This window comes from Myiozetetes cayanensis, unplaced genomic scaffold (assembly GCF_022539395.1).
Source record: "Myiozetetes cayanensis isolate MyiCay16 unplaced genomic scaffold, myiCay2020 scf2-11, whole genome shotgun sequence".
Taxonomy (NCBI): domain Eukaryota; kingdom Metazoa; phylum Chordata; class Aves; order Passeriformes; family Tyrannidae; genus Myiozetetes; species Myiozetetes cayanensis.
This window is the reverse complement of record NW_026087411.1, coordinates 55,967,472-55,983,526: the sequence shown is the minus strand read 5'-3', so window position 1 is coordinate 55,983,526 and position 16,055 is coordinate 55,967,472. Positions and strand designations below refer to the sequence as shown.

The 16,055-nt window shown below is 43.5% G+C and overlaps 1 protein-coding gene across 1 annotated transcript; it reads right to left on the bottom strand.

Moving 5' to 3' along the window:
• Positions 1-781: 781 nt before the first annotated feature.
• CITED2 (Cbp/p300 interacting transactivator with Glu/Asp rich carboxy-terminal domain 2) lies at positions 782-3,682 on the bottom strand. Its single transcript, XM_050316870.1, is given in 3 exon segments — positions 782-2,493; positions 2,496-2,803; positions 3,442-3,682. Coding segments are annotated over 2 exon segments (711 nt in total). The 5' UTR covers positions 2,797-2,803; positions 3,442-3,682; the 3' UTR covers positions 782-2,083.
• Between the last annotated feature and the right edge of the window lie 12,373 nt (positions 3,683-16,055).

The window sequence follows — 16,055 nt, the reverse complement described above, 5'->3', positions numbered from 1 at the left end:
GTCTTTAAGGCAAAGAAGGCCAAGTATCACTTTTCTCACCAGCTGGGACAATCTTAGCAATAGTAATCAGTTTAACTTCCCAGCTTGATTCAAAACACTGCTATTTACACTCCCCTTGTGTGGTGATATCCTCCCTTGTTTATGTGACCAGGTTTAAAATTTAACTAGATCCACCATGCTGGTTTTCTTATTAATAAATTCAAAAGACATGGATTAAAAAGTAGACAAAAAAGAAAGCACAGTGATACTGCTCCTGTATCAAACTTGGGAAGCATGGTTAAACAGGATTAAATGTATTATTAGGGTCCTGGTCCCACAGCTCTCACTGAACTAAAAACTTGTGCAGGAGCTTTGCCAAAGGGCCAATGAGGGCAGAAGGCAGCAACAGTTGGCATTTAAGGAGCAAAGTATCAGCTGCCTTAAAATAAAGGATATTTTCCCCAAAAATATTTAAAGTAGAACTGTATGGATTTGTCTCAGCGGCTTCAGTTGGTAGTAGTTTCTGAGAGCAAGGGGTCAGAGATGTCCCACTGTGGAATACTTCAAGGATATATGCTATGCCCCTTCTCCTAAGTCACTGGAAATGAAATGCAATCGCCTCCAGTGTGATGCAGATCTGGACTGATGCAGCAGTCTCTTGTGAGGTGAGAGGGGCAGGATGACAGCCACCACCCTCCCTTCCCACCACATTACAAATACTTTTTACATTTGTCTTTTTACATAACTCTTGCAGGTGATACAATAAATATACAAAAGAACAAAGTCTACTATATAAATGAAAGCAGATTTATAAAATTACAAGTTTAATAGATAAATATAATAAATACTTTATGCATCATAACTCTGGACAACTACATTTAAAGCAAGTATGTTGGCAAGTCACAAAAAAGTTGCGCCTTGGCAACTTTATTTTTCAGAAAAACCACACTGACAGGCATATTACAATGTTACGCATGAGGCTTTATGCTGTAAGTATGTTCAAATCCCACTCACCTACCGAGTTCACCATGACATATATATGGGTGTAGTGTACTTTCTATTTTGGAATGTCTTTTTGCACACCAACACGGTTGTACAGATAGATGTTCTACTTACCAGGGACAGTGGGGAAGAGTTCTGAAGAAAAATACTGGTAAATGACTTCTAGAAAAACTAAAGAATTTCTTAACTTTTTATTGACATTGGCAAATTAAAATAGAATAAATTAACAATATTTTCTCAAAAAAATGTTTTGTACAAAAATACTGTCAAAATTTCCTGAAAAGCTTTCAACACAGTAGTATCTTTTCATGTACTGAATAAACTATATTAGCACAGTGTCAAAACGCTGAAGACAGAAACAAAATAAAAAAAAAAGATCTGTGAAATGTTTGCCACTAGTCAACATTCCATCCACACCATATTATTGTCTATACATATGGGGGAGGGGGAATGGGTAGCAGACTTTTTAAGTAACAGTATTACTTTTCCTGATCTGGAAAGGTTTGGCCCACATCTGTTAAGCTTCCAGTTTAGCGTATTCAGAAAAAAAAAATTAGTCTGCACTGCAATGCATAGTTAAAAATTAAGCAAGATGGCAGCTTTTGTGCAGTAGTATCTGCCCTTCAAAGTTCATGCAACCAACTAATGAATGCAATTTTTTTCCCTGTTCACTCAGAATTTGAATGCAGTTCAAGTCATTGAAAATCATCGTTTACAAAATCCACAAGATTAAGGAATTTGCCAAGATTAATATCTAACAGTTCAGCACTGTGGGAATTATGGGCATGTTACTGCGAGGAAATTAAGAGAGGGAGGTGGGGAGGGGGGTGACCAACATAAAAAGGCAGAGTTTGCTAGATATTATTACTACGGGAGGGGAGGTTTAGTGACAAAGCTACAAAAAAAAAAAAAAAAAAGAAAAAGAAAAAGAGAAAAAAAAAGGTGGTGGCAGCGATTTAAAAAAAAAAAAAAAATTATACAAGCGCATATTTGACTCTGCTTTCCAGATTCTCACCTTTTCAAGCCCTGAAAAGTGAGACACCGTGTCTAGGGGAATGTTTTCATTCGCACCGATAAAAGTCCTTTGTTTGTTTTAAATGAATCAGCAGCTCACCCTACTGGGCTGCTGTTTGCAAACGAAGTCTGTCATGAAGTCAAACTCGTTCTGTCCCAACCACAGCTCGGGAAGCTCCTTGATGCGATCCAGCCCCATTTCGATGACTAAGGACATGAGGACCTCCTCGTCGATGAAGTCCGTGTCTATGACATTGGGCGGCAGCATTGCCGCGGGGACGTGGGGGACGGCGGGCGGCAAGCCGCTGCCGCCGTGCTTGGGGTTGCAGTCCCTGAAATGCTGCTGGCTGCTGCCGTTCAGCTGGTGGCTGCCGGGGTGCAAGTCCGGCATGTAGTGGCTGTGCGGGTAGGGGTGGTGGCTGAAGTACTGGTTGTTCAGCTTCTGGAGCTGCATGCTGGCGCTCAGCTGCCCTCCCGGGCTGGCGACGGGGGGGCCATGAACTGGGAGCCGCTGAAGCGGGCGGGGGGCGGCATGCTGCCGGCCGGGTGCCCTCCGCTCACGCTGCCCGGCCCCATGGCGTGCCTCACCCCGCTGCTCGCGTTCATATTCCCAGCTCCGTAATGTATATGGTCGCCCATCAGGGCGCTGAAGGCGTGTTGCTGTGGCGGCTGCTGCTGCTGGTGGTGGTGATGGGGGGTGGGAAACTGCCCCATGCTCATCCGATGCGCAGGGTGGTGGTGAAGCCCGCCGGATCCGTCGGGGAATCGCCCGTGGTTCATTGCCATCATGTGGTCTGCCATTGCTCACCTGGAAAGTTAGCGTGTGAATACATTAGGAAAATACACCCTTCCTCGGACAACCAGCCGCCCTCTCCCGGACCAGCTACATCTGCCTGGCCATGGCTGAAAATACTTCCTTGGTGCTGCAGTCCTCTCCTTCTCGGGAGAGGGGGAAAAAAACCAGAACCAACCCAAACTCAAAAATCTACCGTGGCTCCACCATGGAGTACAAAGGGAAAAATAAAAGGGGAGCCCGCGGCACGAAAATCCCGGTCCCCTCCGCTAATCCGGCGGGCAGCACGCCTTCCCACTCCAAGTCGCGCATACCTATCGGCGGGGAGCGTCCAGATCGGCCTCGGCAGCCGCCTCCCCGCGCCCCGAAGGCGCCCGAGCCCCCCGGCTTCGCCCGCGAAGGCAGCGGATTCCCACGGCACTCACGCTAACTTGGGGGAACAAGCAAAGAATTGGCAAGTCCCACCTAGCCGCTGTCAGCAACTTTTGGAATTCAGTCCCAATTATTTTGTTAAAAATACCGTAGTGCACAGATAAGGACGTGAAGCCGAGGCAGCTGAGAAACACCTTTCCTCGCGTGTTTATACAGTCACGTTTTTCCTGTTGCACACAAAAGGGACACCCGGCATCAGCCACGAGAACCGCCGCACTCACCTCCCGGCTTCTTTCTTTTTCTCCTTCAAAGGTGGCGGTGAAATCAGTCAGCGAGAGTCACCCAGCATAGAGAGGGCTTTCCCGACTCCCTCTCCCCGGCGCTGACGTGAGGGCGCCGCGATTGCTGCCGCAGCCCCGGAGCTGGTTCTCGCCCCTCCGCGAGTCGCATCGGCACTTGCCAACAATGAGCTGTGTTCCTTACACGGCTTTGGCCGCGGCTAATATAGGATTTCAGAAGGGAGGAGCAAAACCCTTACAGGCAACCAGAAGTAAAACCTGGAGCAAGCGGGGCGGGGGGAGGGAAGGAGGTGGTGGGGGTGAAGAAACTGGAGAGGGGGATAAAAAAAAGCCAAAACACTGAACACCCAGCGCGCGCGCGCAGGGAGCGGGGGTACGCGCATGTAGGGAGACACGCGGGAAGGGGCCCGGAGGGTCGGGAAGGCTCCCAGGCACCCCGCTCCCTGCACCCGGTCCGCTCTGCGGCGCCCCGCTCAGCGCCTCCCCCGGGAACAAAGCGGGGCTCGGCGGCGGAGTGGCAGGAGAGGCAGCCTGCTCACCCCGCTGCCGCTCACCCGCGGCACCGTCCGGCTCCGCGTCGCTGCAGCGCGGCGGGCGCGGACACGCGTGGGGCTGAGCGCTCCAGCGGCGCTGCCCGGGCAGGGCGAGGCCCATCCCTCCGGCGCCGCCGCGGTGCAGGTGCCCGGATCCGCCGGCGTGAGGCCACAGAACCCGCGTGGGCGTCCTTGGGGCCAGCAGCTCTCCCGGAGGCGAGATCCGAAATCCACCTTTTTCCACAGGCACGGGCGCCGCGTGCGGGAGGTGTGTGTCTGGGGGTGCCGGCACGCTTCCCACTCCCACGTCCTTCCATCCCTTGTTTTTGCCCCGCAGCCCCCCGGGCTGTGCAGGGCGAGTGCCTACCCACTCTTGCCCTTGGCCGCTGTGGTGGGGTTTATTACCGTTATTTACGATTGTTTTCCTTGCAATGGCACAGACGAACAGAACATGAGGAGTGCGGGTGGGCACACGCTTTGCACTGGCAGTAGCCCTGGCTGGGCACGTCCGCTGTCGCTCCCCTTGCCCGGCAATGCCCCGCCTCACTGCACAGACCCGGCGGGGCCATTCGTATCCAAGACACCCCTTACCCTTCCGGCCCTCCTGCCTCTTGCTCCAGATCCACCAGCTCCTCTCTGAAGGGCAGCCATGCTGAAGTAGCAGGGACGAGCTGAGGGGCCGAGGGAAGCATGCCTCAGGGAAGTGGTGGATGGTGGGCCACTTTTCCATAGTGCCTTCTCCTGGCTTTCTGCTTCCCCTCTGTTTTCCTGCTTTCAGCTGTTTGCAGGCACAGAGGGGACAGTGGTAGGTAGGACATTCCCCCCAGCACCAGGAATTGTGAATGGAGTTCAGAGCAGCCATCGTGTAGGCTGACATGAGGTTTCTCAAGCGCTCTTCCAAGCGCTTTGCAAGATACAGTGATGCTGGAGGGCCTCCCTGGGGAGGGCACAGGTAAGGGCAAAAGGGATGCTTCAAGATGCAGTCCATGTGACATGTCCTGCCCCCTTTTGGGTGGGCTTGGCTACAGTGAAATATAAAGGTGAAACCAAAAGCAGGGTAAGCTCCACCTCATCTCTCCTTTGCATGGAGGCAGAGTTGGGGTCCTGAATGCAGTGAGCTATAATGGATGAGTGATTTCCCGTGTGACTGGTGCAAGCCTTAGCAAAGCTATGTGGGCAGGTGGTGGTGGTTAGGCATGCATGGGACACCAGGAAAATACCCAGCTGACACCCTAGCTGTGAGGTACAACAGGGGTGGAATCAAAGCGCTGAGAGGACAGGAAGCTTTAAAAGTGTCAGAGTTACCTCAAGGAAGTTACCTCATCCTGCAGCGATCAAGTACAGTGCCCACTACGATTTCACCTTTAGGTCTTCAAATGCATGTGAGTAGGTGGACATCTGTGAGTTTGACTGAATGAAGATCATCAGTATGGCCAGGGATGATCAGAAAAGTGACAGTACCCTTCTGGAGTTTTTGCTTTCTCATTGGTGTGCAGGTTTTGCAGGGCAAAACAATGAATAATAAGAAGATCGTGTTCCATTTGGCAAGTAGTCAGCTGTGTATCATGACAAGTGGTTTGTTTAATGTCACATATCCATGGTGATACTGGTATGCCTTTTTGCTCTCCACTGCCTTAAGTTTGCAATCCTTTTTAAAGCCAAGCACACATCGTATCACCGACCTGCAAATGCCCTTTCCTATTTTCAGCTTTCAGATGCTGGAAACTGCCAGCTTGCCAAAGTGAGTTATGGACAATTGGCATGAGACTGCCAGAAGCAATAGTAGGGAAGTCACAGCCTCCATGATACCTCACTCATACTAAGCATATCTTCAGGTATTTGCACCCCGCATACAGAGATTTAGGCAGGACGGTGTTTTCTTCATTGGGGTTGCAATGGGGTCCAGATAACGCTCAGCAGAGTGCTGCCAGATGAGCCAAGTCTGTCACTGTTTATGGCCTTAGCAAAGTGGGAACACAATCAGTTGGTTGCTTTCCAGGAAACGGCTGGAAGACTTGTGACAGGCAGCTAAGGGAATGCAGGACAAAGCATGAGCCCATCACCACCAATCTCATAGGAAACCCCAAATCTCATTTGTTTGCCTCTCCTGATCTAAGCCACGGTTATTTAAAGAAATCTTTTCACTTATATTCTTCAAAGAAGAATATACATGCATTGTTTCCTCAGTCAAACAGCAAGAAATCAGGGCACTGCATATCAGGAGAAAGCCAGACATGGCCAGGGGTGGGAATGAAAGCAGCAGGATTCACAGAGTTGCTTCTCAAGTGAAGAATCTGAGCAGAGTTGAAAGCAGAATGTGACTTATGTGCCCATCGAGGAAGAATCACTGAGAAAAGTCAAACACAACAATAGAAAAGAAAGGGAAAGATGGATCCCGGGTTGAGTGTTAATATTTTGGATTGGAAGGTCAGACAGGCACCGAGGCTGGCTTGCAGATGCATCCCTGCTCATTCCTTCCAGACTGGAATGTCTGTAGAGCGTGGCGAAAGGAAGGAAAGGAAAATCAAAAAGGAGAATCCCAGATGGTGTTTTTTCAGGTATTTACTGGAAATGTTTAAACCGGCTGAAGACTGGGGGAATATCACTGGAACAAGATACACGGGGCAACCAATTTCAGGGGGACTTGGATCTCCAAGTCACTTTTTGCAACTCTGAAAATATAATTCCTAACTCTCTGTGACTTATCTGTCCTAGATGATCATGGATGTGAGTTTCTGTGTGTTCCTTCCCATGCTGTCACAAAACAGTCAGGAAAACCCAGGTCAGGACATCTGCTTAGGGTTATCTGATAGGAAATTTTATATTAGAATGATATCCTGGAATAAATGCCCTTTCTGTAAAAATTATTATGCTCTGCTATTGGGAAGACAAGCCATGATTTTCTGGCTGTTCTTGCTTTTGACCTCTTCTCAGCTTCCTTCAATTCCACCCTTCCCAGAGGCACCTGGCAGCTGGGAGGGAAGAGGGAACTTTGGTACAGGAAGTCCCCAGCTCTTTGCTGGGTGGTTGCCCTGGTTTCACTGTCCACCCAGAGGAAAGCAATGACAAGTCTGTGTAGATGGGCACCCAGGAAGCAGAAAAATCTATTTATGCCTCTTTTTTCCCTTTTTTTTTCCCAGGAATTCCCTTTGTGAGAAGAACAGTTATTTTTGTTTGTTTGTTTGTTTTGCCATTGAGGTTTTGACTATAAGGTAGTTTCATTTTCTGACACATTTTACTGAGAGACCTATTTTTCTTATGTGATTGAGGGGAAAGATTGGACACAAGATTAGCTATGGATCTGGTTATGTAACCCTCTGAGTATCCAGGTGGGAAGGAATTACCTTGGCATGTTTGTTTAAACAGCAGCAAAGTCCAGACTATGGCAGAAAACATAGAATTAACTCAATTCACTTAGTTCAATACCAGATTAAAGCTTCCTAAAGCCATCACAGCTCCCCTCTGTTGGTCCAGACACCAGCCAGGCATTCTGCAGAGTTGAGCCTCTGCCCTCCCATTGCAACAATCTGCTCTCCTGGGGAAGGCCACAGTTAAGTGATGTAGTGCACCTAAGTGTGGAAGAGATGACCCACTAGCGTTTTCTTTCAGTGGTAGCCTACGTTACAAGGAGTTACTGGAGTGATGTCAAAGCAAATCTATATTGTGTTCCTAAGAGTTGGTTAGTGTGGGAAAGTCAGAGAGACACAGAGAGAGACACAGAATGTGTCTCCATTAGTCTGCACATGACTAATTTTTTATTTACCAAATTTCACAGGATAAACCCATCTCTGTGCTGATTGGAAGTGGTTACTATGCTGAGAGTGGGGGTTACAGGTATATTTTTTTAGTAACAAATCATTCTGGAAAGCAAATAATTAGAGCAAGGAACTTCCTTGAAGCATTAGGGGATATGTTAGAGGGCTTTGCATGCTTGAATCTCTTGTTGGTATGACAGGAACCAAAGATGTACGTATCAAATTGCTGGCCAAAGTTAAGGAACACAGGCTATGCAAATTGTGCTGCTCTCTTCCCACCCACATTTTTTCGTGTTTGTTTAGATGGCTCAAGATAGTAACATGCCAGCATATTTTATTTTGGCAGTAATGAATATGGCTTTGCACCCTTCATCTGCATCATCTTTTTCATGTGAGACTGTCTTTGGAAGCATGACAAACTCCATTGTTTTACCCTTATATGCCCTCTCAGTGCAGTCCTTCAAACTCGTGTGATCGCAACTGAGATTCTTCCTTGAGTGTAATTTCAATGCAAGACATCTTCTTTGAAAAAGTACCTCTGCAAAAATGGGAAAATATATTAGGTACATTATTTCCTGAAGAGGATGTAAATATACAAAACTAAACATACACATCAACAAATAATTAATCAAGCATAATTCCATTTGCTCTTTTTCACACAGAACTCTAACATGGAGTTCACTATTCTTTACTTTTGGGTATCAGTGGGAACCAGAAATAACAAAAGGAAACGTTCAGGTGCCTTTGACAAAGACATAGTAGCTTCTGTAGTAAACTGAATGACACAAGGTTCAAATAGAGCACAGAGATGGAAAGCAGTCACCAGCTAGGCTGTATGAACAAATAGTTTCTTGTTTGGAGACCAAGCCAAGTACTAATGTTACTGGGTTGGGTCAACCAAAGACTTTAAAAAAAATTAGGTAGAATGAAATGTTTTATTTAATTAAAAATTATTAGAAAGCAGTGTACATACTTCTAAGTATGTATTAGACTTGGATGAGTACACCTGAAGTGTTCATTGCATACATTCTGTAATTAATTGAGCTGTAGTTGACAGGTAATTTATTTGAAGTCCGCCAAATAAGTGAAACTTATTATTAGAATGAATTGGAATGCTCCAAAAAAAAGGAGAAAGATTTATGATTACAAATACTGGCTCCAATACAGGATACATTTACACACATGATAAACATTCACATTTTTTAGGCAGATCATTTCATACTCTACCCTACTCTTGTATCTGCATACAAATATTCTATTTTAAGTTGGTGAGGCTGTGGAGGAAGTCAGATACTTCTCAGTATGAGTAAGGTTGACAGAATCCTAGCTTCTCAAACCACCAACTGATCAAATTGACACAACTTAAATCCAACAACAGTCCATACTGGGGACTGACTTGAAGAAAATGTTAGTAAAATTAACATAATGATTATATAAGAGAAATGTTCTGTTGCAGTGCTGAACATCAATCATATCATATCATATCATATGTAGCAGAACCTCTCTAAATCACATGAGAAATACTGACTTTCATGGGACTCCACAAAGGTTCACTGTAGAGCAAACAAGTGTGTGCCAAAACGTTATGGTAGTATGTAGGAAAGTAGTTGTTCCATATAATCACTGTGGTCATTAAGGCTTCTCCAGCATCTTTGCCAGTTTGAATTTTTATTTAAATAAATAGGGAAGTAGTTTAATCCTCCTCATGATGATAAAGGGTTACAAGCCAGCTGCGGTATTGGTCACGTGTCACACATTGTCAGCAGACGGTTGCAGTTTCAGTTACATTTTCTCCTTTGATTTGATTATGTTCTTCTCCTAAATTAAATAATTATAATGTGTGTACTGTGTGGTACTGGCAGCACCATCCATTCCAGGCCTTTAGAAATATGCTGTGGGTTCAGGAGAATTTGTAAGCAATAAACCTCATCTTGTTTGGCTTTTTAGGCAACTTAGTTTGCATACATCTTCTCCAGTGGTTTATTTTTTACAAGTATGAAGAATCTGGAAGTCATTCCAGTCTGACCTGTCTTTTCAGTGGTTTTTCACTGCTTTTCTTTGGTTGAAGAACCTTTTTACTGCAAAACTGTATTTTGAGGTTTTATATTTCAAACTGTGTCTCAATCCAGCACTTCACATTGTGTGTTCCCTGAAACACCGATAGGTTATCTTTGTTTTCTGTGGCAAGGGTTAATCTCGGTCAGACAGGCCATTCTCAGTGTAGAAGATGCCTATCTGTGCTTCTCCCTTCCTGAATGCTTGCTGCAGAGGAGCCTGGCTGCTATCCCTCTCAAGATTAGTTACACACTTTCTATGTGGATTACTTCCTGTTTTCCCTCAGCCTTTAATTTTGGTTGGCACCAGCAAGTGTTGTTTCCATTTGTGTAAGGAGCTGCTTCATGGGCCATAGGCTTTGGAAACAACAGGCTTGACTTCAGTAAGTTTTATGTTTTGGTCTGAAATATGTACAGTAAGTCAGTCAAACCCCTGAAAAATAATGACATGTAAACAAAGTAAATGTTAATATTCAAAATAGTTTATATTTCCTAAAACTAGTTAAAACTCAAGTTTTGCTGCCCCTTATTTGGAAATGTAAGCCCTATTTTCTTATCAGACATATCTTTGTGAGTGTTGCAGGCTGCACTATTTTTTTCCAATTGATTATTTTTGGTTTCAGTTGTTTTTAGGGAGGCACAACAGATGTATGTAATTTTTCTCACTTTGCTGTTCTTATGCATCAGCCTGATGATATCATACTCAAGCAGTAATAATACTACTATTCGCCTTTTACATAAATTAGCACTTTACAGCATCAGAGCATAATACCAACATTACCTAATTACTCTAGAATTGAGCATGCACTCTTTTCCTTTTAAAGTAAAAACTGATGGATTTAAATGGTGATTTGTAATCAGAATGGAAAACAAGTCCTTTAACAGCTTGTGTAGTGGTCTCATCAAATGGCCAGCAGCCAGGGTATTTGTTCTCCCCCTCCCCCAATTCCAGCAATGTAATCAAAATCAGACTTAAGCACCCAAATTCCTTTCCCCTTCTGAAAGTCCTGTAGAGACCTCAGTATCTCTTTCTATAAAATGGAAAAAACTGATACCCTTTTCCCAGAAAATGCCTAGCAGAGATTTTTTTGAGTTGATGCCTTAGAATCACTGCTATGGTCACAGATATTTGACATTAAAAACATGATATAGCTATCCTAGTTTTCTGCTTGTAGTTCAAAATCATGAATGGGACTCTGACCACCTCAGTGTCAGTAGAAATAGTCATTGTCATCAATGACTTCAGAGTAGGCAAGGTCCACCCTGGCACTTTTAATCTCACACAGAAGGTAACCCTTCCAATAACCTTGCGCTCAGTCCCACCCAAGCAACAGAGCAAAATTCTCCCCTCTCTTCTCTTCTTTCCCTTTGTCCTAAATATTCCACTCCCAGTGCCTCTTACCAATTACCTCTGCAAGACTCTTTGGAGGCTCTTGCTTCCTTTCTGCTCTAGGATGAATTATCCCTGCAAACTTTCAATCCTCATAGCTCCCGTCCAGGAAGATACTGCGATTTCCTTCCAAACATGCAGCTACATGCAACACCCTCCAGCAAATCTCTCACAGGGTGAATGGCAGTAGTCCAGCAACATATTATCAGTCACAGTGAAGTTATGTTCTTCAACAGCTTCTTTGCATAACCACATCCACTGCCTCTTCCCTCTGGATTCTGACACCCCAATAACCAATTTCCATTCGTACAGAAAATGTTAAATCCAGTTATGATGTCCATAAATGATAAAAATACATATTCTGTAGTTTTGTCTGGTATGGAAGGTGTTCAGCAATGGCACAAATACATGTTAGGGCTATTACATCCATCTGAAATTGTCTTCAAGGTGTTTAGTAAAATGTTTCCTCCAAGGGTGAAGGCTGACCTATCTTGCTACCTTATGAGGTTGTCTGCTATTCCAATACCTTCAACCATTCCCATGCCAGGGTAGGAAGAGGATTATTACTACTAATAAACATGTATATATAACTTTTACTCCTCTAAGAGTTTGAGAAATATCCACCACTCTTTTTTTTTTTTCATTTACATATTTTCTAGAAGTCTTCACATTTAAGGACAAACCTCCTGCCAGTTTGCAATGTTTTATGAACATTTCATTCATTGTCTGTCAAGTATCAATTCTCAATTCTCCAGGCTCAAGAATATTATTATTATGGTCTTGAATATTATATGGTGTTGAATGTTATGTTCTCACAGAATAAAACAAACTGCTCTGTGACTAATACTGACTTAAACTCAGTGTATAGCTCTGATGAATGCTATTTTTAACTGTAATATAAGGTTCATTGCTGCTCATATATTGCATGGCTAGCAATCCCTTGCTCAATTTTTTTTTTAGCACAGCACAAGGAAACTTGATTTCAGAAGGAAGAAATAGCTAAAAGGGTATCTGAAATTCAGTCACACATATTTTGCCTGAGAATAAGTATTCATAACACAGAAAAAGCTCTTGGTACACTAAGTTCAGTATCTGCCTAACTAGCAATGCCAGCACTAATGTCTTTTGAAGAACTCATGATGTATCAAGCATTCAACAACACTATACCTGGGGAAGGATTCCCTTGTGGCTGTACAGCTGAGAGGACAAACCTCTTAATATAAAACAACTCGCCAGTTACATCATCACTGATGGAGACATAAATCTGAGGGATTTGTATCTTAACCCTGCTGACTCTTGAACATTGGAAATTGAAGGCTCTTGTCATTTTTATTTTCTGTCCAACTGATGAAATAGTACCTCCGTGGCTTGTATAATCAGTTCAACAGATTACAACAGTTAATGGACTGACTCTATTTACATGAGCTGAAAGACTGTGCTTCTTTTTTTTTAATGTATGTTTAAGTCTCCTTGGTTTTGGTGGTAAACAAAGCTATTTACCATAGTAACAGTTTATGACCAGTTTTCTACGGATTACTTACAGTCTGCATTGATAAACTATGTCCTTTGACATGTTTCCTTATTATTGAACAAGGTATATAAGCATGCCAGATGCCATGTCTGGTCTGTCCTTCATTGTACAAACTTTCCCATACTCTTTCTTTAAAAGTCATCAATCTGCTCAGTTAAGGTGCTGAGGATGCACTGCAGTCAGTAACTCAGGAGATAACCAACACTTGGCAGGACTGACCTCTACAAGGTCATTTGGTTTATTCTGTAGAGAGGTTTCTCTTCTGCATTCCTCCAAGGCTGGATAACTGAAATTTTCTCTCAATGTTTTTTGTATGATCATATTACAATATTTTCTGTCATCCTTTTTTTTAATTACAGCTTATTTTCTGGGTTTGACCACTGCAGCACGCTGAGCAGGCATTTTCATTAAGCTGTCCACACTGATGCTTCAATCTTTTTTTTGAAAGGTTACAATTAATTCAGAACCCATCTGTGTATATGAGTAGTTTAAATCGTGCCTTCCAAGGTGCATTAATCTGCACTCATCTACACCGTATTCCCTTTGCCAATACATTACTCAGTTACTTAGTGTTGTCAAGGGTTATCAAGGTGCCTCACCAGCCTTTTCTTGCCCACTGCTCTTATGTGTCCAGACTTTCTAGTAGGACCTTGATAAGTACATTAAACAATGCCGCTGTTTGTATTGATCCTAGAGGCACCCCACTACTTAAATACTGTGAAGAGAACTGAGCAATTATTCCTGCTCTGCCCCTGTGTGCTATCCCCTAACTGGATTTGCATCCATGACTGGCAGGGTGTTACCCACTCTTCTCCTCCTGGCAACTGGCTTTCCTTAGTAGCCCTTTGTTAACAGTATTCAAAGCCTTTGAACTGTTTAAGTAACTTCTTCTGGTTCCCCATTATCCTGCATTTTGCTATAGCCTCTCAAAATTGCTCAAAATCCAAAGAACTGACATGTGAAGGAAACTTCTTTCTTCTCACAAACTTCTGTTTGTTGACCCAGAAGTTTTTGTTGCTATGAGTGTTGTTTTGGTGTTCCGTAAAGGTGACTTTCAGGTCTGTTTTACTGCAGTGCTGCTGTGATGGGGAGCTACTTTATAAACTAAATCCATCTCAGCAAGCTGTTGTGTTTTGTACGAGTAGCAATCTCTGCAGAAGTAGTTCTGTCAGCCCCTCAAGAGCTGAAAGAAAATAAGAAATTAAGTTTTCTCAGCAAGGATGGATCCAAGTACCCACATCCAAGTTTGGGGCTCGCTGAGGGTTCACTTTTAACCCTAGGGTCCAGTGGCTGTGTGACTAAATTTGGTACTAGCTGGTCAGAAGCTACCAACTTCTTTCTCACTGAGGAGAGTTCCTCAGGTTTCTGCTTTGCCTTTCACCTTTAGCAAACCCTGCTCCATGCTTTTGAGGAATGGAAAATTACTTAGAGAAATGAAGGGATTTGAGATCACCTGGTGCCAGAAAGTAATGGCACAAAGTACTAGAGGCTTCTGACAGTGTGTGGGAAGTGGTGAAACACCCGACAGTAGAGATGCTCTCAAATTGGGGCCATTCATAGGAGGGGACACACCTTCTTCCTTAAGGGGATTTTGATGAGGTTTTTTTTGTTTGTTTGTTTGTTTGTTGGTTGGCTGGTTTGGTTTTTGTGTGGGTTTTTTGTTTGTTTGTTTTTTTCCTCGTTTCCGGCCCTCCCCCCTTTTCTTTTTTCTTTTTTCTTTTTTCTTTTTTCTTTTTTCTTTTTTATTTACAGGCTGCTAAATACTGGTAATGGGTGTGGCACAGCTCTGTTTAAGGCTTTCCGAACGAAGATGGAGATGAAACTATCACTGGCATATGTACGGCTAGGGAGCTGCATCTGCAGCCGTGCCCCCTGAATCCCTGGTACTGATGGGGTTAGACCAGCCTTGTCAATCCTTAGAGACTCCAGAAAAAAATATTGGTGCAGACAAGGCTACTGCTCCCCAAACAGCAGACACTGCAGTTTTAGAAGGTTGCCTTGCCTACTATTTGTTGGCTTTTGCTGGCAAAAGATAACAATTTTAAATGTGCAAGATCAGCTGTGTTTCTGGTCAAGATATGACCATCATGCCAGCATGGGGCAGGAGGCAAAGATGGGAGTAGGGTGATGTGGGCGGAAGGCTGGGCTACCTGTTTTGCTGGCTTGTACAATGCAGAGTAACTGTATGATAGGACTGCACTTCCCTTCAAGTAACGTGCAGCCAGATACCTTTTTCACTATTCCATGTGGCAAAAGGAGAAGCAGCAACTCATACTCTGAGCAACTTGTGTGCCAATTCAGTTCCCTCAACAAATATACTTCAGGGCACCATACATACTGTGTGAATGGTGCTGTTGATACCACCTTGGTTTCCTAAAGTTTTCAGTTCATAATATTCCAGTTTGGCGAATAAATATTTCTACTTTCACACTAACCTCAGAGTAGACCTGCCAAATCTGGCATGCTGAAAATAAGTGATACTCATTTTGCATTAATTTAAGGCACTCTTAAAAAGTATTACCTTCCCCCATTCTGATAAAAGAATTTTGGAGTTAGTTTCAATGATCCATTTAAAATCTCATTCTGCTTTTGAGGTTCTTTTTGCAATCTAATTTAAATTTCTACTGCTTGGAAGACCTGCTAAGAATTCTTAATTGGTATTTGGAACAGTAAATATAAAAACAAATGGCAAAGAATAGTGGAAGAGAACAAAGCAGTTTAAATACAATAGAAACAAGGACTGACTTTGTTGTCACTGTGCCAGCAATGCAAACTTTTAACAGTATGCTGAATGTCAATTATCTTCCATAACTTTTTACCCTTTTCTTCTACAGGATTTTTCTTTTCTGAATTATTTTTGGAATCATGGGTCTGCAGAATTTGATTTCTTCTCTTCACCCCTCTATTCCTCTCCCAACTTCCTTGAAACCAAGAAATTAATTTCTTTCTGTAATAATTGCAGTGTGGAATGGAGATTATATCGTAGAAATTAGAGATGCAAATGGGCAAGTTGGGTCATTCAGGAGTGCATCTGCACTGTGTATGCATGATGACTCCCTATACTGTAACATGTTCTCTAGTGTTTTGTCCAATCCAATTTTGTAAATTGGCTTGACTTCTATTTAAATTGTGAGGCTGTTCCATAATACAGAGAGATTAGCAAGAAGAATGTCCTACATATGACCCAATTTAGGGATTTTATTTTCTTTTTAATCAAGCTTTTGCCATATAAGTTTTGAAAACTTCTTGCTAAAACTATATGGGAAAATACACAGAAACCGTCCAAGATCACTGGAATGGTGATGCAGCTTGTAATCACTTTGAAGTAAAACT